General features: G+C 34.9%; 1 protein-coding gene across 4 annotated transcripts in view; it reads left to right on the plus strand.

Annotated features, from left to right (window-relative positions):
- Dsx (transcription factor doublesex) overlaps positions 1-27,293 on the plus strand; it is a 199,306-nt gene that overhangs the window by 151,133 nt on the left and 20,880 nt on the right. For all 4 annotated transcript variants that reach the window (XM_076782016.1, XM_076782015.1, XM_076782012.1 and 1 more), the window contains one exon: positions 13,596-13,854. In XM_076782016.1, the coding sequence (XP_076638131.1) occupies positions 13,596-13,849 (254 nt within the window). In that variant the 3' untranslated portion in view covers positions 13,850-13,854. The remainder of the gene's footprint in view (positions 1-13,595; positions 13,855-27,293) is intronic.

Below are 27,293 nucleotides of genomic sequence, written 5' to 3' on the forward strand. Positions count from 1 at the left end.
AAAACAAACCTCATCAAAGACTCCAAAAAAGTAAATAGAAGAATCGATCCAGGAAGGAAGTGGATGAGAGAATTGTCAACAAACGTAAATATAATACAGGAAGAGGAACAGAACGTGTAAATTAGGTCGTCCTAAATCCCGATGGATGAAGAATCGGTGTTCCCCGACGGAAGGGTCCCACTGAAAATGTCTCGGTGCAACTATTATACACAATACCCTGATCGTGCTTCTCGAAGGCGAAACCGTCTTGGTTCTCTCGACCCTGTCCTCGTTCCCCGTGGTTCCAAGGAGAATCGGCGACTTCGCGAGAAGAAAAGAGAAAAAACGTGCAACAGGAAGGGAAGCACGGGAGAGGGGGGGAGCTTAAACGCCCAGAGGGCATAAAATGGTAAAGGGGCCTTTGCACGCGGGAGACATAACAGCAGGCGAGCCGATTTATATGCGCTCCTTAGCTCGTGCACGCACTTTACGATATGTAAAACCATCGGGGCCGGCATTGTGCGACCGTCGTAAAAGCGGCCGTTCGAACCGCCTCAACTTTGAAAGACTTTCGAATAATATTACAAGTTTTGCGTCGCGCTTGCTTCGAGCCCCGCTCATCTGCGCGGCGACTTCCAAGAACGCGGGAAGGGTTGCATCGCGTGGCGCGACGAGCCACCGTTGCACCCCGTCCTTTCGCTCGGACGCTTTTATCGTCGTTGCTTATGATTTTTTAACCCTCGCGATAAACCGTAGACTCTCTGGCCACGTCGAATCGTTTCCGACTTTTTAACGGTGGGTTCAAGTTCTCGCGTTGCCAAGATAAATTTAACAGTTTGCGAGGAAATAATTAATTCTCAAGTTGAGACGTCGAGGAAAATTTTGCATAGGATTTTGTGAATTTTAGCAAGGTTACAAAACTAATTAACAAATCTTAAATTACGAAGTTTATAATGGTCTAAAATAAAAATTGTAGTCTTGCAGAAAAGACTTTTCAGAAAAATCTTTTTTTGAATCAACGAGTCAGCTGATTGATTTTACTTACGTAACGTGAAATTATTACTTGATATTCAATTCTCTTTAAGCTGGTAAATTACAGAAATGTAGGAAAATCTGAAATAACGGTGGTAACATGTAAAACGGTACATTTAAAAGAGTTATTAAAACATACAAAAATTGCTTAAAAAAATAATAAGTGGTGAATGTTAGTAAAATTTTAGAAATTAGTAGTTTTACATGTTTGCATATACTAACTACTCTAAAACGCTTAAAAAATAAATTAGACTTCTTTCTCTCAATTGCTACATCGAAAACCAAGTTACAGAGTCAACATTGTAACTTAATCATTATTTCATTTTTTACAAATTTGTCCATGAAGTGTACTTCCACTGTAAAAGGATTAAAACAAAAAATGTATAAAATGGAGTCTTCCTTTTGCGTGTTCAACTATATATAATCGTTTAATAAGAATAAAATATTACCAAGAAGAATTTATCTTATTTGACGAAATAATTCGCTAAATTTTGCGTGAGTCGGCGAATCGCAGTTTGAGAAACGTTGATTTAATCGATCAAAAGGAATTTGACGCGGAACGAACGATCAGTCATCGGGGCTGAGCGTTCGATCTACGAAGAGAGATCAGTTTTAAGTAGCCGGACGTTTCGCGCTATAACCACGGTGCTACAAATAATAACACGCTAAGTGCGGTTGTGTATACATGCATGAGCCTATTTCCGTTTGACGTGGTCAGTAGCTGGTTCTATCGCGCGTAATAACGCCGCTGGTAACATCAATGCGGGCAACTGTAATGCGTACGTTCCTAGGCGCCATTTAGAAAATGCAGCACCGCCATTGCTTGGAGCCGTGGCGAGAGGGACGACTGAGAGGACCGCGAGAAAGGCAGGAAAGCGGGGAAGGAAAATTTCGAATAATCGCATACAGCTTCGTGAATGCACTAATGGTGAACGTAGTAAACTGTGGTGGATTTACGATATCGTAAAAAGGATTAAATATGGAAGTTCGTGAAACGAGCAGCGTGACGTTTTTATTTTGACCTTAACTCTCTACGGAATATCCTTCTATTTTACGCGGACACAGTGGTCCGGAGACCACTTTGGGTTTTCGAGGTCGCTGATAACGAATCAGTAACCTAAAACGCGATTTATTTTTTCAACATAAATCTCTAGTTACAACGACGGATAGCGATTCAGTACATTTGCAGTGATGTTTATACCTAAGCAGCTAAGGAAACCCAAAAGGTGAAATTAGAAATAATAAATCTGAATGATCTTATAACCATTTCTCTTATCTCAATCCAAACTGTTAGTATTAAGTTTTATAAACACTCTCTCAGACGTTTTCACAGTCTTATATAACAGTATATATATTAGTATTAATTATATGTCGCAATAGTTATACTGCACATACACATTCAATGGCTGATGTCTATAATAAGTGTTATAGTAATATTAGATGTTTCCATATACAAAAAATTAAAAGGTTTTATTTTTGTATATGAAAATTCCTTAAAATATGATAACTTGTTTAACACTTGCCAAGAGAAAGCTGATTTTACATGAAAAATTATTGCTCTTGTTGATTTCACTTTGAATTCGATGGATGAAACAAATGTTTCAGAACAATATAAACAATCTATGTACACACATAGTCCTAAACTTTTATTTTCTACGGACCCCTCTTGGTACTTTGGTAAAGTTCTTGGACACCTTTTTTAGAATGTTTTAAACTATGAATTAATGTTATTCCATTAAATAAGAGTTTACATTAAACAAACAAGAATTTTAGGCATTCGTAATTTCTGTTTTCTAAAAAAATTGATAATTTTGAATTTCTACTACGTCTTGATAGTTTCCCTATCAAATTATAATACTTGGTACCACTTCTGTCAAGCTTTGAAAGGATTTATTATACTCTAAAAATGATCGACACTTCGAAGCATTGAAAGAATAAAATGAATATTTTTGAAAAAATATTTAACAATTTCCTATACAAATTCGCAGACTAATCTACTCTACCCTAGGTTGAAAACCACTTTTTAAAAATATTAATGGTCGCTGACAGTATCTTGTAAGCTGGCACGCCTTTAAATAAATAGACGTAAGTTTGTAAAATTATTTTAAATTTAAGTCTGCTTTAAAATTCTTGTCTAAGAATAATATTCACAGCGAGAATCATATAGAATTATTCTTAGAGGCAACTTTCGTCGTTTATGAGCCGCGGGTGCGTGATTCCTGCAACTTTTCGAAGTGGTGCACGTGACGATAACCAGTAAGCCCGATAAACAATAAGGAGAGCCAAAGGAGTTGAAAGAAGGGAAAAGCTATTGCTCGCCGATACTTTATATTTAGCGTCGTGTCGCTGTTCATGACGAGTCTCGAGACTGACGTCACGCGATTGTTAGCTGCGCCGGAAGTTATGGCAATTACAGCAAATCGCGGCGACCGCGGGTGCAGCTACAAATTCTATTTTCGAGTGTGTTTCGCAATATTTCTACCCCTTTACGGTCGTCCAAGAGCACGTAAAACGAAATAGGAAGAAACGAAAAAAGATGTAGCAGGGGGAGCTTACGGTCTTTCGAGACGTTTCGTGCTGCCTTTTAATATATTTTGTGAGTTATGTGTCTTGAATTTATGAGGGATCGTTTAAATTGCTCCAGAAATGTTCAATCGTAGAAAAATTAAACATATTTAAAGAAATATGCAACAAGAAAATAAAATAAATTGAATAACAATTCACGAATAATGCAATTTATTGGAAAACGTCAACGTAACATTTGGAAAAATTATACTATGAAGAACAGTAATAGGTTTAATTAAACCATTTAGCATTTAGTTGCTAAAATTTCATTTTGTATGAGTTATTCTGAGATAACAAATGGCTTCGTAGAAGAGCAATATTTTATTTCCAGTAAAATTTATAAAGAATTTGTTTTTATTTTTATTTACGTTACTGTTTCTTATAAATATTTTTGTCGAAAATAATCGAAAGTGTTTAGAAGTAATTTTCAAGTGATCTTCAACTACCAATTTCGGAATGAGAACATAAAAATGAATTTACGAATGAAACGATTTAATTATTCGAAAATAAAATGGCACCTCGAATAGATAAACATACATATGCAAATTTTGTAACTGCTGAATTACTAGAGCTATTAGAAAAAACTTCTTTAGCGCAGAGAAATCGAGTATGGTGTCAGCACGATGTGATGTGTGTCCAGCTCACAATAGCTTGTAGCTTGTGAAAGCTTCGAGCAGAAGTTGCTTCAACGTTAGATCGAACGTGATGCAAATACACGATGACCTGTTCCATTCACCTAATCTTATGGTAATGGACTTTTGTCTGTAGAAAATTGTAGAAATAGCCGTTTATGACGATATTCCCCTAGAACGCTATAAACCACGAAGGAACGTACTAGAAATATATGTGTGCCAATATTGGTTAAGAGGCTGCAAGGAGGATTAAGAAATTTTTTGTTTATCGTTTTCAAACATGCAACGACTTTAACGAACACCGTTCTGAGCATTGGCTAATCTAAATATTTTCCATTAACCTTTATACTGTGATCGTTTCCCTACTTTTATTAGTTGTACTCGTTTGGACTGTGTGATGTAGCATTGCATTCATCTTGATCTTTTCTTTTTTCAGTAAATATAGGGTATAGTATTTATATCTTTTTAATTCGTGCCTTAAGTAATTATTACGTTGCTTGGAAACGTTATATTTAACGTCTGCGTTTTTTGTAAACTGTACACATTATCGTCGTAAAAGTGTGCAAAACTTAAATATTGTAAGCTCTAAAGTTATGTTCCATGTATGTATTAAAATGTATTTAAAAAAAAACTAAAGAAATCGAAAGATTATGTTTGAAAAAGTGGGAAAATATTTAAAAATTCATACATTTTATAATATCGTAACAAATGAATGAAAAATTTGTAAAAATTTTGAAATAATACAACAAATTTGTTCCATTCAAAGTGTATAAACTATATTCGTAATCGTAAATAACACTTATTTGAATGAATTTTTGTTATTCACGATGATGACCTCCGGAGGATTTATCAAATATGGATGGCTTTGAAACCTTGGAAAGGGCGACTTTGAAAAAACATGTGCCAATCGTAGTAACGTTTGCTCCCTGGAAGGAAATATTTCCTTCCTCGTGACGTTTCTATTGTCATCGATAGAAAGGGGGATAATTAAGGTGCTTAAGTTAAGTAGGACACCTTGTATAGTTCAGACCTTGCATCGTCCGGTTGTCACTTGTTCCGAGTAATGGCACACTTTTTGGGCCAAAGGCGATTCGACAATGATGACAACATCAAACGCGGGGATGCGTGGAGTTTTTTTGCGTTCAAAGAACCCAGCGTGGTATTGCAAGGGGAATGCAATTGCTTTCATTGCGAGCCAGAAGATTACCGATCGTTATGCTTGAAATTATTCTTTGTTGTCGTTATGACTTAATAAATTAAAGTTTTGAAACGGGCAATATTTTCTGGAACTCCTTTATATTTGCGATTATTACTGTTTTTTTCTCGCAAAAAAAGCGCACAAAATACTGGAAATAAAACATACAAGCATTCTTTCATTCTAGACCAGCATTTCTCAAACTGGGGTTCACGGACCCCCGAGGGTCTGTAAATATATTGACATGGGGCCATGAGCACTCAGAAGAAAAGCATATTATATCGTGGAACGAGGAAGTTTACCATAATATTGTCTTATTAACGCAAAGACACTTTTTGAAATTTTAACTTGAAATTATTTTTCAAGTTTTCGACGAGCATATTTTGGGGGTGACTGTTACGAGGAAAAAGATTTTTTTAAATGGAAGGTGGTATTATTCTTTTGTCGTTTCAATACCATCTAGTCGAATCATTTGTTTTTATCTAGGAAAGTTACAGAGAAAAATTAAAATTTATTCTATTTATAAACATGCACTTTTAATTCTGTAACTATGCACAATAATAAAAAATTGTTCTAGTAAATATTATTCAGTTTAATTATCCTCTTAATAGTCATCCCATTGGACCATTTAATTAAAACAGAAATCGACATCTTCATTCATGAAAAAAGTTGTAACGCTTTATTTATATTAAAAATTTGAGATGATACGAACATGAAGTGAACAAAAAAATAAATTAAAATACCGGACACCATCTTGTAACATCGCAGGGTGGTAAGAATTAAACCCCCTTCGCAGTTTGCTCCGCAAGATCCGACATATTAAAAATTTTTAATACTTACGATTACACTTTTAATACTGGTTTATTACTGGTTCGTCTAAAAATGGTCTCGTATAATGGGAGATTATAGCTGTCAGTGGTCTCTTCGAACAGTTTCGAGTCGCTGTTGGACACGTTTATCGCGTTTCTAATTACGCGACAAAGGGCCGGGTAAAGAGGGGGGCAATCTGGCCGTTTCAAGTGCAACGTGGAACGAGGAGGTCTCAGATCGGTTGATAATGTCTTAAACAGTTACCAAGGAATAATTGCATCGTAATAAAGTCGGCTCGAAACCACGGCGCGCGGCATGTAATCAAAGGCCGCGTCGCTGGAATTACGTTCCTTTTGGTGACACTCAATCACGCCACGGGGACACGATAATTCTTCAACGCGATCTAGATTACGAATTATCGTTCGCTGTAGCAAGTGTACGTCTCGAATCAAATTACCTAACGATGCACACGAGTGTCGCCCCACCAGGAGCCCCGGCGATTGGCGAAGGGCCCTCGCGAAAGGAGAATCAACCGACGGTTGTGCATGCGAAGCAACGCCATTAAATGTAATTTACGACTTGTGCGGCGTTTTTATGTCCGGTTTTCGAGTGAGCTCCGCTCCTCCGTCGGATTCATCTGCCCAATTTGAACCTCGAACAAATCATTCGGCATCGGCCCCGGTACCGCGAAACATAATCGAAACAACGGTTACGAACGAAACAGGGACAATCCTTTTTTTCCTTCGTCGTTCCTCAAATTTGGCATCGATTTTTCTTCGTAATTTTTCGTCATTTTCTTCTGTCGTTGATCGACGATAGCAGTAACCCCTTGACGTACGATTTAATTTCAGATAATTTTTCAAACGTATACTATTTAATTTTGTTTATATTTGTTCGTACAAGAAATGGCCTCGAAAAAGAATAGATTTGTTTTACGAATACCTTGTGAATGTAAAAATGTGTTGATTTTGTAAATCTTGACATCAAGAACTTGTATCTCTTCAGTTCTTTTTTATTTCTTCTTAACACTTTGACTGCCATGTCTTCCATATATGGGTGACAACACTTTGGAATTAAAACAATTAATTCTGTAGCTGAAACGTCAAAGAAAACAGATTTGAATAGGATTCGTTTAACAGGACAAATCTTAATTTATGTAGTTTAAAGTCGAAGTTTTGATTTGTTAAACAATTTTACAGTTTTGGTCTGGCAATCAAAGCGTTAAGTTATCGATTGTCATAAGTAATACTCCGGTCGAATTCAAGTTTATAACGTTGTCGATAAGAATTTTAACGATTACAAATATTAATAAACGACAGAATTAGCAATAGTTTTTCACAAAATTCGATCTGAAGTGAAAATTAACAATCTATTGAAATTACATACAAAATGAAATACGTTATTAGTAAAGTTAAAAGAAATAAAAATTATACAAATTTGATAATTCGAAAATTGTTAACTCAAAAAAACAAAGTCTTTTCAACCGAAGATTACATTAAATATTTGTTTTATAATTATAAAAAATGTCAACCAAATGTCAGCGTTCGTTTTTTAGTTTCTGAGAAAATCAACTTTTATTTTTTCCAACTTAATTAATACAAGCATTAAACTTTAAATTTCGTCATTTACCGCTTGATTAATAGATTTTATACTAATACCACACCCACGTACACCACAAACACATTCGCAAATATACAGGGTGTTCGGCCAACCCTGGGAAAAATTTTAATGGGGGATTCTAGAGGCCAAAATAAGACGAAAATCAAGAATACCAATTTGTTGATGGAGGCTTCGTTAAAAAGTTATTAACAATTAAATTAAAAAATTTCAAATCGTTATAGAAAAATTATTTTCGGTTGTGGGGACCAATTACAATCATTTTTTATGAATACACATATCCCCGAAATCCTACCCTCCTTTGAAAAAAAAATTCGGGAAGGTGGTGAAATTTTTCGACAAAATTAAAAAATTTTAAATCGTTCTAAAAAAATTATTTTTGATTGCAGGGACCAATTATAATCATTTTTGGTCAATAGACATACCCTCGAAATCCTAACCATTTTCGAGAAAAAAATTCCTTACCGAAAATATAATTTCTGGCCAGAAATGTCTGCTCGAATTTTCATGCGAATCTTTAAAACGTCATAACTTCTGAACGGATTGGACGATTTTAATGTTCAAAAAGCCAAACGCCGCGTATTTTAGTGTAGAATATGTACAAATCGTAAAAATATTGGAAAAATTGGTCCTTGACTCCGCAAAATGAGAAAAACCCCATAAAAATGGTCCAATTTTCAAACAGCCATAACTCCTATAATAGTGAATATATTTCAATGAAACTTTTTTCTGAAGTAGAGCCCATAGGTACCTACAAAAAAGTATTAAACAACTTTTCTTTAGGACATCAAACGAAATTATTAAAAATCAAAAACGAATTTTTAAGAAAAATCAACAGGGGGTAGGTGCCTAAATTTTTCGGTGAAATTGAAAAGTTTCAAATCGTTCTGAAAAAATTATTTTCGGTTGCAGGGGTCAGTTACAATCATTTTTGGTGAATAGACCTACCCCCGAAATCCTACCCACTTTCGAGAAAAAAATTCAGTATTGGCGGAACTTTAAACGTTAATAACTTCTTAACGAAGCCTCCATCAACAAATTGGTATTCTTGATTTTCATCTTATTTTGGCCTCTAGAATCTCCCATTAAAATTTTTCCCAAGGGTGGCCGAACAGCCTGTATATACAAACGATTAGTTTCGTCTATATGACAATAATATTAGTACGATTGACCACAGATATATTTTCGATACAAAATATATCTTTGGCAGTCGAACTGTGATAAGATCTTAAAATATGTACTAAATGTGATTTAAAAATATTCTCTCTCTCTCTTTTCTGAACTTAATACATACTGTCAATACAAAATATTAAGGTGATAATTCAGAATATTTCTCCCTGTCTCTTGCTGCGAGAAGTTGAAGATAAGACTTAATTACGTTCGCATTTGTCAAGCTACTATCCCCGAGGCTAACTGCAGATACGTTTTCGTCTACATGAGTTATCGAATCGTCCACCTTTTCTGAACGAATATGTAATTACTGACTACCATCAGACTATAAACTTTATTTTCAACTGCAATTTGATAACGAATTTGCTGAATGAGATGTTACGTTCAAAGCATAATGCCAAGTATGTCTTAACATCGTTGGCAAACTATAATTTGCGTCGATGGTTGTTTTATAGAACGCAGTTTCGAAAGTCGAATTTATTTCAGGGTGCAATTTTGTTACATTAAAAAAATTTGTATTTTACTTCGATGATTGTTTATTGTGTTATTTATACACGCCTTCTTCCGGTATCGTTCAGTGGCTCTATTAATCATGTTCTGCGACGTAACATTAAATCCACGCTAATCCCTTGTTAGCAAAAAGAATCATTCTTTTGAACGAAAATGTTTAAAAAATGTTGGAGAAGATGGAAACAAGTTGTTACACTTTCAATTTATATTTATGCTGCATCTTCAAAATTTTAGTACATATAAAATTGTAAAAATGGAAACAAATAAGCTGTTTTGTGTTTATTAATAGTGACAAACAAGAAAGTTAAATTTTCTTTTATTATATTATGCAAATTATTGTTGGGAAGTGATTGTATAACCAGAGTGTTGATCATCTTCGAAACATAATTTGGTAACTTGAATTTGACAAAACATTTTAATTAACTTAGAAAAATTTGTTATGAACATAATAAAGAATCTTAATTTATACAAATAATAACAGTGGAATTGAATTGATATTATTAAAGAAAAATGAAACATGTTACATGGATATTCAACTTTTGAATCATGAGATATTCAAGATACATAAAATACACTATCAACAAAAATTTAATTATTTAATCATTTCAATTAAAAAACTGATTCTTTAATCAAAACCATTCACATTTATCATTGCTAACACGTATTACTCAACAATTAATAGAAATTGTCAATATTCCTGATACAACAAATAACTGTTTCCAACCAGTTCACTCAAAGCTACATCATAAATTATGACACCATATCATACTTTCATATAAATTTTGTTTATAATTTTTTTTACTGAATTTACCCCTAAAATGTATCCTCTTTAATTATACCACCATAATTATTACAAACTTCCGAAGAAAAATCATTAAAAAATGAAATGAAATTTAATCCAGTAAGTAACCATTGAATCCATTAAACTTTCTTGATAATAGAAGCATATAAGATAATGCGTAATTGATTATTCATCCATCGATGAGAAATCTGTTCATACCTGCTTCACGAGTATTCTCAAAAGTCACTGGTAGCCGACAAAAGATCGAGTTCTGAAGTCTTTGAGATAAGTGTCAAAAACTGACGGGAAGTGATTCTTGCTGAGGTGTACCGCTGACCGCAAACTTCCGAAGACTAAAGCTTGCTTCGGTCGCATTATGCAGAGTATTAGGTTTACAATATGAATACAAATTGTTCCTCTTTGCAACAGCCATGTTCCAACAATCGAACGAATGTTTCAATGGAGGAACTCTCCATAATGTGAATAAGATGTTCAGAGATAATGTTTCTAGGATTGCGTGCGTGTTCAAAGCAACTGAACGGAACTGGCCGCACGAATTGTGTGCACACGCGTAACAACGAAAGTTCATTATACAGTGGGAAAGGTATAACGCGTTTCGGCTCGTTTTAACCCTTCTCTTCTTTGGTTTCTTTTTCAATGGACAGTCACATTCGTTTCTTTTATGTTTAAAATATTTACAAATAGTTACAAAAAAGATGTATTTATTCGACTGTTTGTTACTGTAGACACTAAACATTCTTTCATTTGGTCATTGGAAACTTAATAATACGATATTTCAATTTCAACGTTTTGTTTTTAAATTGTCACAACCTTACTCACAATGTAAACGTAAAGATCGTATCGATTACGAGTTATTTGAAATTTCAGCAGTAACAGAACTCGTTATTATCACTTTGACTGTCACGTCACTCATATATGGGTGACAGGATTTACCATTATGATACTAGAAAAATTAATTCTCAAATTAAGACGTTGAGGGAAATAAATTTGAATAGAGTTTGTGAGTTTTAACAAGGTTACGAAAATAAGTACTGAAACAAATTTTAGGTTATGTACAATGGTCTAAAATCAAAATTTTACTTGTGTAGAATATTATACGGTTTTGATCTGGCAGTGGACGTGTTAAACCTGCCAGTGTGTCTGATATTCGTGCACTAATTGCGAGCTTAATCGCCCATTTTGATATAAGCAAACAAACGGAACACCATTTTTCAGTCACTTGCGGCCCCCGAAAACCATCCACCAAGTGTTACGTTCACCCGTAAAGTTGCCCTAACGTGGGAGTGGCGACAATTAAAAATAAATGGCGCCAATTAAGCTACGAGAACACGAAACCCGGGTAATTGACATTGTTTGCGGTGGAATAGCAGATGCTTGAGGGTCTCCCGTTTATACGTATTGTGATACGCTCTTGTGAAAACCACGCCTCGAGGGGTCGGCCATCTTGATGCCTGAATGGGTGAATTCCTATTGGCTATGACCCATATGAATTCTGGGTGCACCGTTCTCGGAATCCCCCTCGAATGATGCTCGACCTCGTGGTCGAATCCCCATTGTGTCGGGAATCATAGCTCGGGTCGTTAATAATCTCGGAGGTTAGCCTGATGAACTGTTGCCACCTATCCCTTCATCGTTTCTTAGAAGCGTGACCATTGTGTCCGTGGAAGCGTACCACGTCCTCGATTCCTGAAGAATTTGGCGAAGGGAAACTTCTGATCGTCACGAATGACTAGGTTTGAGGTAGTAAAAATTTAAAAAAAGTAGCCTTCAGAGTTATATCAGCTACAACGTGCAATTAGACCAAAATTATGGTATTTAATATTGATTTAAAAAAACATCGACTTCTGAAAAATTGAATTATTCTTCTCTGATACGAAGGTTACGCAAGAAATTGAGTAAAGTTACTGAAAAATTGAACTATTCTTCTTTGATATGAAGGTCATGCAAGAAGTTCAGTAAAGTTACTGGAAAATTGAATTATTCTTCTCTGATACAAAGGTCATGCAAGAAGTTCAGTAAAGATACTGAAAAATTGAATTATTCTTCTTTGATATGAAAGTCACGCAAGAAATTGAGTAAAGTTACTGAAAAATTGAACTATTCTTCTTTGATATGAAGGTCATGCAAGAAGTTCAGTAAAGATACTGAAAAATTGAATTATTCTTCTTTGATACGAAGGTCATGCAAGAAATTCAGTAAAGTTATTCTTGATATTATATTTCTTAGTTTCTAGAGCATAATTCTAACATTCAATAATTATGTGGTGTATTATAGAAGTGTGATTAATTAAGTCTATGCAAGTTTTTGAATTGTAAAAATTAAGGGTGAGCTTTGTACGTTTTTCAGGTTAGGTTTCATTTTCGTTTACATAATTATTCTATGTATTTGATAATACCATTTTCCATGGATATTTTCATTCACTCAAGTTATAAAGATAAATTTTAATTGCGGTCTTGTTCAATTTTAAACGCGTATATTTTTATTGGGTTTTGGCATTATTCTAAATTTGACCATAAATTTTTTCAAAACTGCAATCTATGCAGTGTTCGAGAGAATTTATAATAATTTTCTTTCGTTAGTATTTATTTCCAGAGTCTAGCAAAACAGAAATGTGTACTTGAAAAAAAGAAAAATATATAATAATGAGAGGGGTAGTAAAGGTTTAAATTTTTAAGCATGAAAACTGACGGTGACGTTTGTACGAAGTTTATAACAAACTTTTAATTTGAAATTGGTTGCAAGTATTCTCAACAATCATTTATGACGTTTCTTTTGCATCGTTTAAATCTTTGACCCGAATTTCAATAGAATGTATCATAATATTATTGATATTTGCTATTATTAGTTCAATTATTAATATAGTTAATGACGTGCAGAGACACGTTTCACTGTATATAGCAAGAAGTTCACGCGTGAATTCACTGGATCTCTCATATAAAAATAGTGTACAATAGTATTTTCTTAACGACAATCAAAACAGAAATTAACGACCATTGAGTTTTTCGAACGGTAGTCGTTTAAAAAGGTTATAAAAAATTTGTATGTGTTCTAAGTAGCTCATTATTATGTATAAGACCAGATTGGGTGCAAAAATTATTTATTAGCTGTTGGAAAAGTAACATGCAACTTATAATTATTATTGCTTCAGTCCTTTGATGAAATTAGCTACAACGACACTGGAATGTGAAAAACTTTTCCTAAAAGAGTGCTATTTTTCTTCGAAAGCTACATTGAAAACACTGAAGGAACAAATGCGTAATTTGTTATTTTTGTCTGATTATAGCCAACAACGATATTCGCGCGATGCACTTCTGGAAAGCAGTCAGAATGGTCCAAACTAGTCGGACGTATTGCTGCACCGGATACACTCAGCCTACGGGAGCGCCAACATACGAGGGGCAGGTGCCCTATATAGGGGTTGCACCACCACCGGGCACTGGCCAGCTCAGGCCACTCCTGCATCCCCTGAATTCTCATCTATCGACCACTAGAGTGCCGTCCAGTCCTAACAGCCCTCCAGATCATTCTACTACGTAGCCTAGGTAAGTCTCGTTTTATCTGTTTCGTTCATTATAAATGTATAGTAAATATTAGGATGCAACAGTAATCAAGAAAGTAAAACATTCTTGCGCGATCAAAATGTCACGATTTTAACGATTCGACCTCGTTGAACTGTCCTTTAACAAATAAAACCATTCTTTGCCACGACATATTAAACATTTATCAAAATCTAACAATTCCTTTCATTTGATTGGTAATTGTATTAATTTGCCCGCGTTTGTACATGTGCGATTCTCTTTGTAGATTTTTATTTCATAAAAATAGTGGTCTCCCACAGAATTCTTTTGAAATAATCTGCTGAGCTTTGAAATTTTACCAGGTGTTTGGTTTGTAAACGGAAAGTTCTTTTTACGACTATACTTGATACAGAGCAATCGATATTATTATGAGACCAGTGTGTCAATTTTAAATATTAAAAACATTCATAGAAGGCTACATCGAAATAAGCAATTACAGACTCGTGCATTTGCCCCGAAAATACCTGCTATGTAATCTATATAGCATATGGTACCATGAAAAGACTTATTTATTTTCAAATTGAATAATTGAGTATCACCAAAACATTTGTTTCCGGTCATCTGTTTGCAAAGACATTTTTAATCCTGTAAACGAGTTCTAGCAACACTTAAAGATTCATAGTCATAGTTCATGTTTAACGTTTCACAGTTTTTTAATATATTTCGTTTATTATTTTGATAGAATTTATAGCTTTCATATCCTTTATGATTTAAATGTTAGCCTATTTAAAAAATTGTAAAAATGAATTTGACGAGTGATACTATAACATATAAATCAGACGAATATGGACGATTTTCTTGAGTTTAATTAAACAATGCATAAACATCTAATTAAATAGACACTTCCTAAATTCAACATAAATTTACAAATAGTAAAGCTGCACAAATAAAGTGAAATTCATATTATAAACAAAAAGTTTGGTCTTCGTAATAGGAATAAACATTGCGAAATTCTTTAAAAGAATAGTACCAGTACTATTATTTTAATCAGATTTATCTAATTTTTCTATCCCTCTCGTGCAGACGTTTTGTTATCAGATTTATTGAAATTAAAAAATAAAAGTTTATCTCAAATTGCTTTTACATTTTAATAAAATTACATTTTGAGGTGGCATCGAAATGCTTCTGATCAGAATCATAATAAATCAGAAGGAATGAAAGTCTCGAGTCAAAGACGGTAAAGGGATTAGTTTTCGTTTTAGGATATAAAGGTCTTTCTCCTTCTCGACGATCTTCTTTTGTTTGGAACGCTCGAAGTTGGGGCCATAATCGCAAATCCGGCACACATAAAACAGATTCTAACCTATAAAATACCCTTCCTTTTAAGAGCCAACCAGGCCCGTATCGCTTAGACCAGCGGAACTGTTCCTCAATTTCCTGCTACTTCCTCCTTCCGTTTCTTTCTTTCGGTTCGTGTTGTTCTCAACTTTGCGTTTTTCACTATCGCAACTTCGTCTTATTCCTCGTAATGATTTCCCTTACTGTCAAACGAACAGCTTTCGCGTATTTGCTCCCTATTTTCACCCATCTTGGATCGAATACTTTACGTTTATGTACATTTAGGGCAGAAATAAAAACAAGCTTTGGAAGTACTCGTGTAAAACTTAACGCAGAGTTTTATTTCTCACAACAATTTTTTTTACTGTTAAACGAAAAACTTTCACGTTTGTGCCCCTTATTTTCATCCATCTTGGATTGAATATTTTAAAATTCGACAATTTAGAAAGTAATTTAAAAGTAAGGCTCAATTTAAATTATATCGTATAGAAAACGTATAGAACCTATTCTATATTTTCGTTGCACAAAAATTGCAAATGGAACATTGTTTTCTGTGCAACGTTTGTTTCGAAAACAATTTCCCGAAAATAAAGAATTCATCTTTTATTTTTATTTTACTTGAACATTACGATACGAGGAAGTATTTTTCATTGCATTTTTGGGTCAAGATGGACGAATTTCTGCAAAGGGTGTAAATAGATTTAAACACAGACCGATGTCAAATTCTTGATCAATCTAAAATGTTTAATGGAATATATCATGAATGAAGAAACATGGCGAGACGCCGTTTGTCGCGAATACTCGAAGAGAACTTCTCAACCATGAAACGAAACCGGACAGACGCAGCTATGTGTGTTTGTCGACGCCTTCTCTCCGCAGTAAGGTATTTTGAACCGCAACGATTTTCGCTACTAACTTCATCAAAGCGGCCGCTAGTGATAGAGCTGGTATACGCAGGAGCTTAAAGGTACGGTTTCGGCTTTAACGATGACAACACCATAAAAAATCGAATTTATGAGTCGCTTAGCCATCCTTCGTTCGGGCTTTGTTCGGGTTCTTAGTCGTTTACCTTCTTCATCGAGCATTTCAAAGGAATCGTGCCCATGGGAAAGCGAAATCGAGCGCCATCGTCTCTCTACAATTATATTTGATTACTTATTTCGAGTAATTTGATTTATTTCCAAGTATTTGCAGAGCAATATTCGCAGTGTTGAAGTTGTAATATCGTTTAAAGGAAATACAGAATTCCATGAAAAAAATCAATGATGAAATAAACCCATCGACTGAGGTCTTGAAACTCAGTCATTTTTGTCGTAAACATTGAATTCGTTAATGTCAAATATAATGTTTGACAATTACAGAAGGAAATAAAATCTTGGCCTTATTGCACTGTCCAAGATTTCATATAAACTAACGAGATTAATAGCGTTATAATCAATAAAACTCACTTTATGACGGATTTCTCTCCCATCAGGAACAATAGTTTCTTTGAGTTTTGTGCGCCATCTCAGCACAAATGGTCAGAGTCCCGGGTCGATGACAGGTCAAGAAGAAATTTTACAAATTATCAGGAGTTTTTGTACTGACACAGTGACCCGTTAACGACCCACTTCGATTCGAACATGTTAAGGTTGATTTACACACGAGTAGTTACAGTGTTACGTCACAGTAGTTGCAGCAATCACGAATAATTAGACTGCGTATGTTTATGCACTTAAAATATGTTGAAATATACAAATAACATATAAAGACACGAAAAAAATATGTGACCTATGATAATATTTTATTTTTTATCGATCATGATTATAATTTAAATCACAATAAACTAGAATAGACCATATTTAAATTTACTCCCAAAGCAGTCAGTTTCACTTGGCTCCTCAACAATCTCATCTCTTCAAATTTTTACAATTTGAAATATTATTTTCTTTTTAAAATTGCACGCCAACTTATTCGATTTTGTTCAACGTTGTTTAATAATTTTATCGAAGTTAAAAATCACTTTAAATTAAATTACTTGTTACCAGAGATATAATTTATTAAATCGAACAGTTAAATTTTTATGTTTTAAATTGAAATTAATATAAGTTGAACTCGATCACCATAAACGAATGAAAAAATACGAGTTTCTTTTAATATATACCTACGTATGAAATGAAAACTATATACACCTAGACATTTCTTTTAATAATACTTCACAGTACGTTTTTACTGTTTCATTGAATCTATTTTATAACCTTCTCCAATGTATAACTTGTATTTAAGAAATGTTATATAAATATGCAACGTTCTGTGATCAATGAATGCAAATTAGTGGTTTTCTGTATCAAACTGAGGGTCGAAGAATAGTAAGTATACATTATTAGTATTACCATGGCTTTTGGGTGAGCGATATTTATTGTTGTAACAATCTATATCATTAATGATTTCTGCGGAGAAAAATTATCACCCATGCATTTCATGCAGCTGTTGCTACACTTCATATTCTTTTATATTCATAAAACATGCGGTCCCTCAATTTCACTGTGTTTGCTTTGGAAAGTTCTCAAGTAAAACAAAAATAGATCTCATTTTTTACGAATGTGGCAAATAAATGTCCAATTCTGTTACGCGAGTCACGATTAAAAAGTGAATTCTCTATGTTGGTGGGTCAAAAAAATCGATTTTCCTTTTATATTTTATATTAAGAATGTTTTCTCTCGTCTGATTGATCTCGAGTTGATTACTTTCTTCTGTTATAGTTTATTGTTTTCATACGATTCCCTAAGCTTATAAATTTTCAATAGGATTAAAGTCAGTTGATTCCACTGCCTATAATAAATACCATACGTTCTGCACGTTGAGTCATTCTTAAAAAATTCAATTAGTTAACGCAATTTCTTTGACGTAACATTTTATCCACATAAGTTAAATTGTTGCTTTGCAATTGTACAATTTGCAGGAGGTTTTGACTTAGATATTTAGTTCATAGGGTATCTGAACCGAATCTATTAAATTTTTATTAAATCACCTCTATTTTGTTTCATGTACATTTATCAAAGTACACCTGTTCAGTGCATGTAAATACTAAACAATTATAAATGATTGAAAAGATTATATCAGGAAAATAAATTATGTTTCGACCATATTTGTTACACTGATTGTGTCGATTGTACGGATTAAAAAGGAAGAACGTGTCCAATTAACATCGCCATTTGGAAAGGGGTTAATTAAAATTTTCTGTACAATTGAAACACGGTTAAACGTCTGCACTGAACTTATTCTATCTCGTTTGTTCGTATTAGTTTCTTTAATAAGTTAGATCAAATTCTTAAAGATCACTTTGAAAATGATCATTTAGACCAGAATACTCCGTTGCAGAAGATAACATCTCTGTTGTGTCCACTATAGAAACGGTGAATCATGTGTGCCAGACAAGTTGGACTGCGGCCAAGTTTAAATCTTTAACAGTACTAGTCTACCGAAAGATTCCATCCGGAGGTACGATAGGTCAATCTCGTCTAGTTTATAGACGTCAGTGATGTTTAAAGAGGGAAACGAGTCGATAAATCTCCGGCTATAAAGGATGTTGCCGCGCTGGCGTTTTCCCTCCGCGGGTAAGGAGTAAATACGTACAAATCTCGTTGAACGAACGAAAAGCGAAGCTTTAAGTAGCACGAGGGATCTACAGAAGGGTGAAGACAATTCTTTTTAAGTGCAGAAGCTCCCGTCGATTGTGACGTCGAACGTAAGTTTTGTGTTCTTTTTCAGTTTCGGAAAGCTGTTCAACTGGCTTCCCATTGTCGTCATTTTCAGCGGTTCACCAATTTACAAATGTACTGCTACGTTTTTTATTATTATTTGTAAGATAATACTAAACATTGAAATATAAGAAACTCCAATGTAATGTCGGCGAATCGTAAAAGTATTCATACTGCATCGTCTGTAAACTTCGTTCTTTGAGAAAAGTATATACTGTATTAAAGAAATATTAAGCATCTACTGTAAAAGTACAAAACAATTGATTTCTAGATTTAAGTGCATTTTTGGGAAAGTTTTCCGAAGTCTTCGAAGACGAAGTAGTAATTATGAAATTTTCTATGGCCGACCAATATAATTCGCGACAAGATTAATAATAAAATGGGTTAAAGTAATATGGTTTCCATCAAATTTCCAAAATAAACTAGCATTTTTATCGCGGTATCGGTATTCTATTTCTTACACTCGAGTTATAAAAATAATTGTTTTGTCATTACCTTTAATTACGACCTACTGTCGTTGCTATTAATACATCAGATTAATCGTCAGTTATAGAATGTTTACAGATAACGAACGAATCGATTTATCAACTATAATTCGTAACAGATTTTGTAAACCGATGAGAGCATTAGGTAGTTTACGAAAAACTCTAAAATTGGTATTCATTATTCGTAGATAAAATCTAATTGTTATTTCTGTTTGAAGATATTCGTTGAAGATATTCGTTTGCATAGTTCGCCACATTCGTAACAGATTATGAAAGCAGTTTATGAAAAACTCTAAAATTGGTATTCATTATTTGTAGATAAAATTTGATTGTTAATTTTGCTGTTAATTCCAAGAGCATAAGATAGTTTACGAAAAACTCTAAAATTGATATTCATTATTTGTAGATAAAATCTGATTGTTAATTCTGTTTGTTAATTTTCCTGTTAATTCCAAGAGAGGTAGTTTACGAAAAGTTCTAAAATTGGTATTCATTATTTGTAGATAAAATCTGATTGTTATTTCTGTTCGTTAATTTTGCTATTAATTCGACGGAAATAAAGGGCTGGAAGACCAACCGTTGGAGATATTCGCTCGCATAGCTCGCCACATCGTCGATGGGGTTAGTTTTGTCTGCTGCAGCGAGCAGCATCAATGTAATCAGACAGGTCGCTCAGAGCGGGCTTAACGACGGTCGTAAACGTGGTTCGCTTTACAGCTTGCGGTATTTTTTTCCCCCTCCCCTTTCTTTCTCTACCCCGTTCTGCAGCGTTTCGGTTCTTCTGTTCATCTTCTTGTTCTCCTTCCCCCGTGTTTCCATTTCGCCCGGCCGCTTGCTGGCAACCGTCATCGCGAAGTCGTAAGTGAGGCGCACCCCAGACTCTAGCTCGTTTTACTCCAGCCGTAGTAAACTAGCAGAGTTTATGTGACAGACACTAGAGAAGTCGAAATCGTCTCGCGACTCACAGAACCGTGATCCCGCGAGAACATGCCGGAACTCGCGGGCCCATTTTTGTCCCGGTCGTAAACCCTTGAGACGCTATGTCGAATGACGAAAAATCGAAAGATCACAGAGACATTGTCCACCTAGCACGATCGATGCTCTCATCCTCCAAATACACCTCGTTCCAACGACGCGTTTAGTTTTTAAATTATATTTGATATCGTACGAAAATAATCAGATTTCCTAAGATATCTCTGAAACTATTTGCATCTAGAATTTTAATAAAATTTCAAGTAGCTTGCATCGGTCGAAAGCTTTTCTCCGTGAAATGTCTTCTTCTTTGGCCAAAAAAAAGGCGATGAAATCTCTGTTCTCTACTGCCTTTGTCTAACCAAAGTGGTCACCTCTCGCGTGCAACATATTCAGGATTCGTGTCTGCGGTTGTCCTTTTCCGTTTGTAAATACGACCACAACCCCTTACTTGTCAATCTCTTTGGCTGTTCCGACACGACACAAAGGTGGGTTTTACATCTCTGTTTAACGTGTTATACAGAGTGGGTGGAAAATCGTAATACGACGTAAGAAAATAAAGATAGAATTTGGTATTCAATTTTTTCATTTTCGGGAAAATCAAATTTAACGCTTATTGCTTTCGTTTTAGTTTATTACCATGTGTATGGAACATTGTTGTACAACCGAGTAGGAAGTGATTTTATGTAAAAAAATACGGATAAAATTTGGTATACAATTTTTTCAAGAAAATTGAATTTGAAGTTTGCACGACTACGCGATACGATTTATTTATCGTATATTTACAAACATTGATAATGCTAGGATTGCGTAACAGTCCATTTCGTTTCGATTTGACATGTTATATGTCTTGGGAGTTTGTGGAGGTAAAATTAAAAAATAATACGTTACAATCCGTTCAGTTACTGTTAATTTGTCAACGAGAACATTTTCATCAGTACTTGTAAAGTAATATACTCTAAATTCAATTTCCTAGGATGAAAAAATGGAATACTAAATTTTTTTCTTATTTTTTTTTTTTTTTTGCGTGGAATCACATTCTGGCTGGTTGTGCTACGATTCTCCACCCACCTTGTATAAAGACTGACACCTTAGCTCTGAATTTCATGACTCCTGCATCACATGAGCCGAATATCGTTTATCCATTCCTGGTTTTTACACTACCAAACTTTCTCGTTCTTCCTTACACGATGTGCCTCACTATTACAATCTTTTATCTTCCCGCATCCGCTCACTTCCCACTACTTTTTCTGTTGAACATGCTGCTACAACCTCCATTCTGAATCATCCCGCTTTATTTTAGCTGTAACCGGTGTTTTGTACGTCGTTGGTGTTCGATGCTGCAGTACCAATAAAACTACCGCAGATAAAAAAAGTTGCAGGAGAATATTTAATAATTTTTTTCAACCTTTCTACTTATCGTTTCTCTTAGCATTTTCTTCACTAACATTATTTCGTTTGTGATAAGCACAGTTTGCAGTTATCGAATTCAGGTGAATAATATTTTTTAACTATGTATATTCTGAAAAATTTATGAATAAAAATCTATAATGTAACGACTAATTTAAGTTAAGGAACATTATTAAAACAATATTAATCGTCCATAAAGTGGCCATCTTCTTGTACGATTTTGTTCATATCACATCTTTCATACGAATCGGTCAATTTTTTTCCAGAAACTCGTTGAAGATCTTGATTTTTAATTATGTTAACTTTGGAATAAATGGAGTATTTTTTCTAGTTCGAAAAACAGATTGTATCGAATATAAACATATTTTATATTCGTTTTTAATCGATGGACTTCCAGATTTTATACGTCTACGTTTACAATTATCAGGATACTTCTGTAATATCTACGGACGTAACGTCGTACAGTATTCTCACCTTCTTAGGGGACGAGAGAAAATTCGAGAAGCCGTAGAGATTCATACCGGTAAACGGTAATAACACGTATCCAGGCAATAATGTTAGTTTCGACGACGGATAATTTTATTGAAAGCATAAATTCTTTCCTATAATTTAAACACGCGTTGGTTCGAATTTACAGCTGCAAGTGTAGAAAATACCCTGTAAACGCGTTATGGGGCAATTGTACGGTACTACGGTCGACAGGACAGCTCACATATTTCACGGGCATAAGTATGCGACAGTAAAGATCTAATCGTTCTGCGTATATTACGAGGTAACGCCATTCCGTGGGCGCATATTTTTGCGTACGCGAATCGTAAAAATACGGAAATTTATGTCCCGATTCCCGGACGAATGCGACAATATAAACTATTTGTTGGAACCAACATAGTGTTGATTTCTATTCGAACGGATGCTTGCGGTTTTCATCCATTTTGTGTCTGAAACATGAATCGCCCAAACGTTGGGCTATATCTGCGTGAAATTGCTGTTTTACTGTATTTTTTAATTAATCTGGTAACATCGATATACATAATAAGCGTGCTTATACTAATTTTATGAAACTTAAGATCAAAGACAACGTAATAGAAAGTTAACTTACGAAGGAATATACATATTTAAAATCAGTTATAAGTGTGTTTCGTGAACTCTGTCCACTTAAATATCTTCATTATTTCTGACAATGTGCTAGTACTCAATAATTAAACTTGTCAGGAACGCAACAGTTCAAAGACTACAACGTTGCATTGCTGCAGATGACCGCCATTTTGAACTTCATGAACACAGTCGAATATCTAAAAAACTGTACGTTGTAGGACAAACGTGCTTTAGTACTTTTATATTTAGAATACGCCAAACTGTCGAAATCGAGCATAAAAAATTGAACATTCAAAAAAACAATGTTGACCTTTGTATTTTCTCTACGCCTACATTTGCAAGAATATCGTTTATACTTTCTTAAACTCTACAACTTCTGTATAGTAACATTTTCTCGCATTGTTTGAAGCAATCAAGATATTTAAGTGGACTGAGCACGTAAGACACACGGTATGTATTGCTGGTTTTACGTGGATTCTTTTGGATCCTTTCGAATTTTTATTACGCGATCAACTGCACTTAGAATTAAAATATTTTTCATATCGATAGAATAAAATAGTCTTGCTTAATAATTACATACGATTATAATGATGAAATACTACCGAATGTATATTTTTATAACCATCAGGAGTTAAATGTATCATAAAAGGTAAAGAAGCATTATTTGAATCCCTGTATTGCAAGAGTTATAAAAGTTCAAGTTACGTTATTGCATTATTTCCTACAATCTACAGTATCAAATAGAAAAAAAATATAAGGCTCCTGGAACTTTGGAGAAACGTTTTTTTGCGGTTCGAGCGAAGGGGCCACACCTCAGAGGATTTGGTTCAATTCCACCGAAGAAATTACGTCTGGAGTCAAAAATATCGTACGAAAGTATATAGTCGGCCTTGGCGGCGATCGTCGGCCCTATTCTCTAAGAATGAAGGCGCAATTCCCAAGACAAAGCAATAATTAACAGCAGCGAAGTGCGTGAGCCGACGCCGGTTCTTCTTCATCCTCCTCATCACCATCGCGTCTTCCCTGTACGAAATCAAGAACCAGAGAGCGTTAAGCAGTGTAACAGGCTCGACTCTCCTGGCAAACGGAGTTTTACTACTTTCTAACCACAGTCGCGGGCTACAATTAAACCCCCATAAAACCTCGTCGTAATTTTTTTCTAAACGCATGGCCACTCTCTCGCGCGTAGCTAGCTCCCTTCGTTTGCACGGTAAAAACCACGCTATATTGCATTCTTAATGAATCCTCGAGACGTTACGGATACCGACGTTTTCCGGTCGACCGTAAACCGTCGCTGGTTCCAGACTCCGTGGCCCAGTGGGAACAAAATCTTTTTAAAATCGTATTTTCGGAACTCCCGAACCCGTTTCTTTAATAAACCGTCCGCAGGATGAAGGTCTTATTTCAATTTCTAAAATTTAACGAACTTGCGCTCGCGATTCATCCTTCATGCTCGTGTTCGACGCGACGATTAACCTTGGGGTAAAAAAGATTTAAAAACTAATACATGTGAATGAAAGAACCTTAAGATACAGTTTCTAGAGATAGGTACGGTTCAAGAACTGTGATTATTAGACTGCGGATGTTTATGTAAATAAAATATGTAAAAATATGTAGGTGATCAAATGTGTATCAGAAATATGCCAAAATGTACAGGAATATGCAAAATACATTCCAAATATGTTCAAATAATTTAAATTACAATATATTAGGTGTATTTTTGCAATATTGTCAAGAGTTAAGAGTTTATCGCTTAAAATCAATTTAGAGGCTGAGAACGAACGCTCAACATTACAAAAATAGAGTAACATTTTATTTAGTTTACAGTATTTGAAAAAGATCAAAAGATTTTCTGATACGATAGAATACATCATTTTAGAAGAAAAGAGGCAAGAAAATACTGTGCAGATACGTTTTGGTATGACAGAGAACGCGAATAATGAAAATTTCCCATAAATTAGCATACGTAGGATGTCCTATAATGTAACTAATAAGTATCTCTATGTTTAGTAGGTCATTCTGAATAATAAACACTGTGGATTTTTTCAGAACCATTATCGAGGCAAGCGTCGATTAGAGTTAATATCAGCCTATGATAGTCTACGTTTACTTTTTGAATAATCTGCTTGCATTTACTGTGTAGTTAAATACGAAATATGCTGGCATTATATAATAACACTTATTTTTCATTCATTCTTCTTCCCGTATTTTCGAAAACGTTAATGTTTCTGGTATTCATTCTGCACTCTATAACTTATTCGTACATTTGTGTTTATATTTCATCGGTATTTCACGAGCCATCTTTCAGGTATTTCAAGGGTCTAATAAAATATGTACATTTTTAACCTTTAACGGGATAGTATACTTTTATAACACAAACGTATAGAAGAGTCAAAAAGCCTCATCATTTGAAATCGTACTAAAACAGTTGAGAATAAAAATTCTCAATTCTGCAATAGTAAGAAAATATAGTAATAATGATAATATGTAATGTTTCAATCTTAGTTCGCACAATAATAAATAATTTATAGTTATTGGAAATTATATAAGAACAATGATAATTCACAGCTCAGAAAAATAATAAAAATTATTTATAGAATAAATTAGTTGATTTTTATATAATATTAATTTATGTAAAAAGATTGTGTGCTTGGTGTGTTTCAAATTCGTTTATACAATTGCATCATTTGTACATTTGTTCTAAATACAATTCTCATTGTTAAATCCTACAATGATAAGAATCGAGCGATATTCACCAAATTGAAAGTATCTTCATTTAGGAGGGAGTTACATCTTATAGTTTCCAGACTCCGTAATTGAAAAGTACTAAGAACGTATAGTAGATTAAATCCTACAATGATAAGAATCGAGTGATGTACACCAAATTGCAAGTATCTTCATTTAGGAGAGAATTAAATTTTATAGTTTCTAGACTCGGTAATTGAAAAGTACCAAGAACGTGTAGTAAAAAATGTTTTAATAATGATAAAGCCTGGAGAGACAAAGCACGATAAAACTATAAACCCGAGATGTACTCTGACATCAGCTTCCTATCCAGTCGCTATTAGCGTCATTCCACGCGATACGTAGCGATCCGCCGACACGGTAAACGTCCGAATAAATTGGTGGATGCGATTCGAATCGCACGACATGTAAGGACATTCTCTACGAAATCGACTCCCACGTAGAGCACGAGACGGAAACGAGTTGTTCCTCAGCCTGTGGCTAGAGGCTGAACCATCGGACAATTCTTCGCGCCAGCCGACGTTCGCGAAGTGGACGCGGGGAGGAGGGTACGAGGCAAACGAAGAAGAAGGTTGAAGAAGGAACCTGACAAGCAGGCGTGCAGGGCTTTAGCGGGGACTGACGTTTACGGCTCGGAGCGGTCGACCTAGCGCCCGTAAAACTTGAGAAGAAATACAAGCGAAGTCCACATCGACAGTTAAAGTCATACGCGCGAAAATACAGCCAGGCTTCCATGAAATACGACGTCTGTCGAGCACCTACCTCTGGCGAGTTAAGCCACCGGGGTCTACCCAGGATATGCGTCTCGTTAATGAAAAGAACCCCGCCTCCTACTGATCTCCTCATGGACGATAATCGAGTTCTATGACCGAATGAAAAGAATGGCCACCCGCGTTCAAGGAATCGCCCTGATTTCCGTCCCCAATGTTCGGTTTGCTCGTTGATGGCCCCGGCCGATCGGACTATGGCCAAGGGAAACATAAACCAAAGGGACCTCAAGCGCCTGCTTGATCGCTCGTTTCGGGCTTCTTTGTTTCGTCGTTGAAGTTTACCGGCAACGTGGAAGCCCAGGTCGATCGAAATTACCGTTTAGACGTTTATTGCTATTGGGAAAGTATGATTTTTATTCGACTTCGTTCACAGTCTCTCCCACGCTACTATTGTGCACTTACTTTCTCGCTAATTTTTCACCTTATGATACGTTTTCAACTTTGAAATACGTTGTCTTCGTTGTTCACTGTAATTTTCATCAGATAGAAGATAAAGTGTAATTGAAAACGAATTTTCATATCGATACAATAGTTCCAGAGATAACAATTATTTACGAAAAATGCTGGCTAGTAATTACGTAAACATTCCGTATACAAATTTAAATTCATTTTCAATTAAATAAACAATTTATACTTTAGTTTTATCGCACACTAGTTCTTTGAATACATAGAGTCGAAGCAGGCTTCAAAATAAAAAGAAGACAGCATCAATGTTAATAGTTGATAGATTCGTCGGATAGAGAATGGAAAGCCCTTTAAAACGAGTGTTCATTCAAGTCGATAGCGTAATTAGTTCCGGAGATATAGCGATTTTAGTTTCAAGTCGATTGGACAGCTGGTTACGGAGATATAAGGGTTCGGAGCATTTGTTTACTTTTCATTGTTGACGTCGACGCGAGGTCATTGAC

This window comes from Colletes latitarsis, chromosome 14 (genome assembly GCF_051014445.1).
Source record: "Colletes latitarsis isolate SP2378_abdomen chromosome 14, iyColLati1, whole genome shotgun sequence".
Lineage (NCBI taxonomy): Eukaryota > Metazoa > Arthropoda > Insecta > Hymenoptera > Colletidae > Colletes > Colletes latitarsis.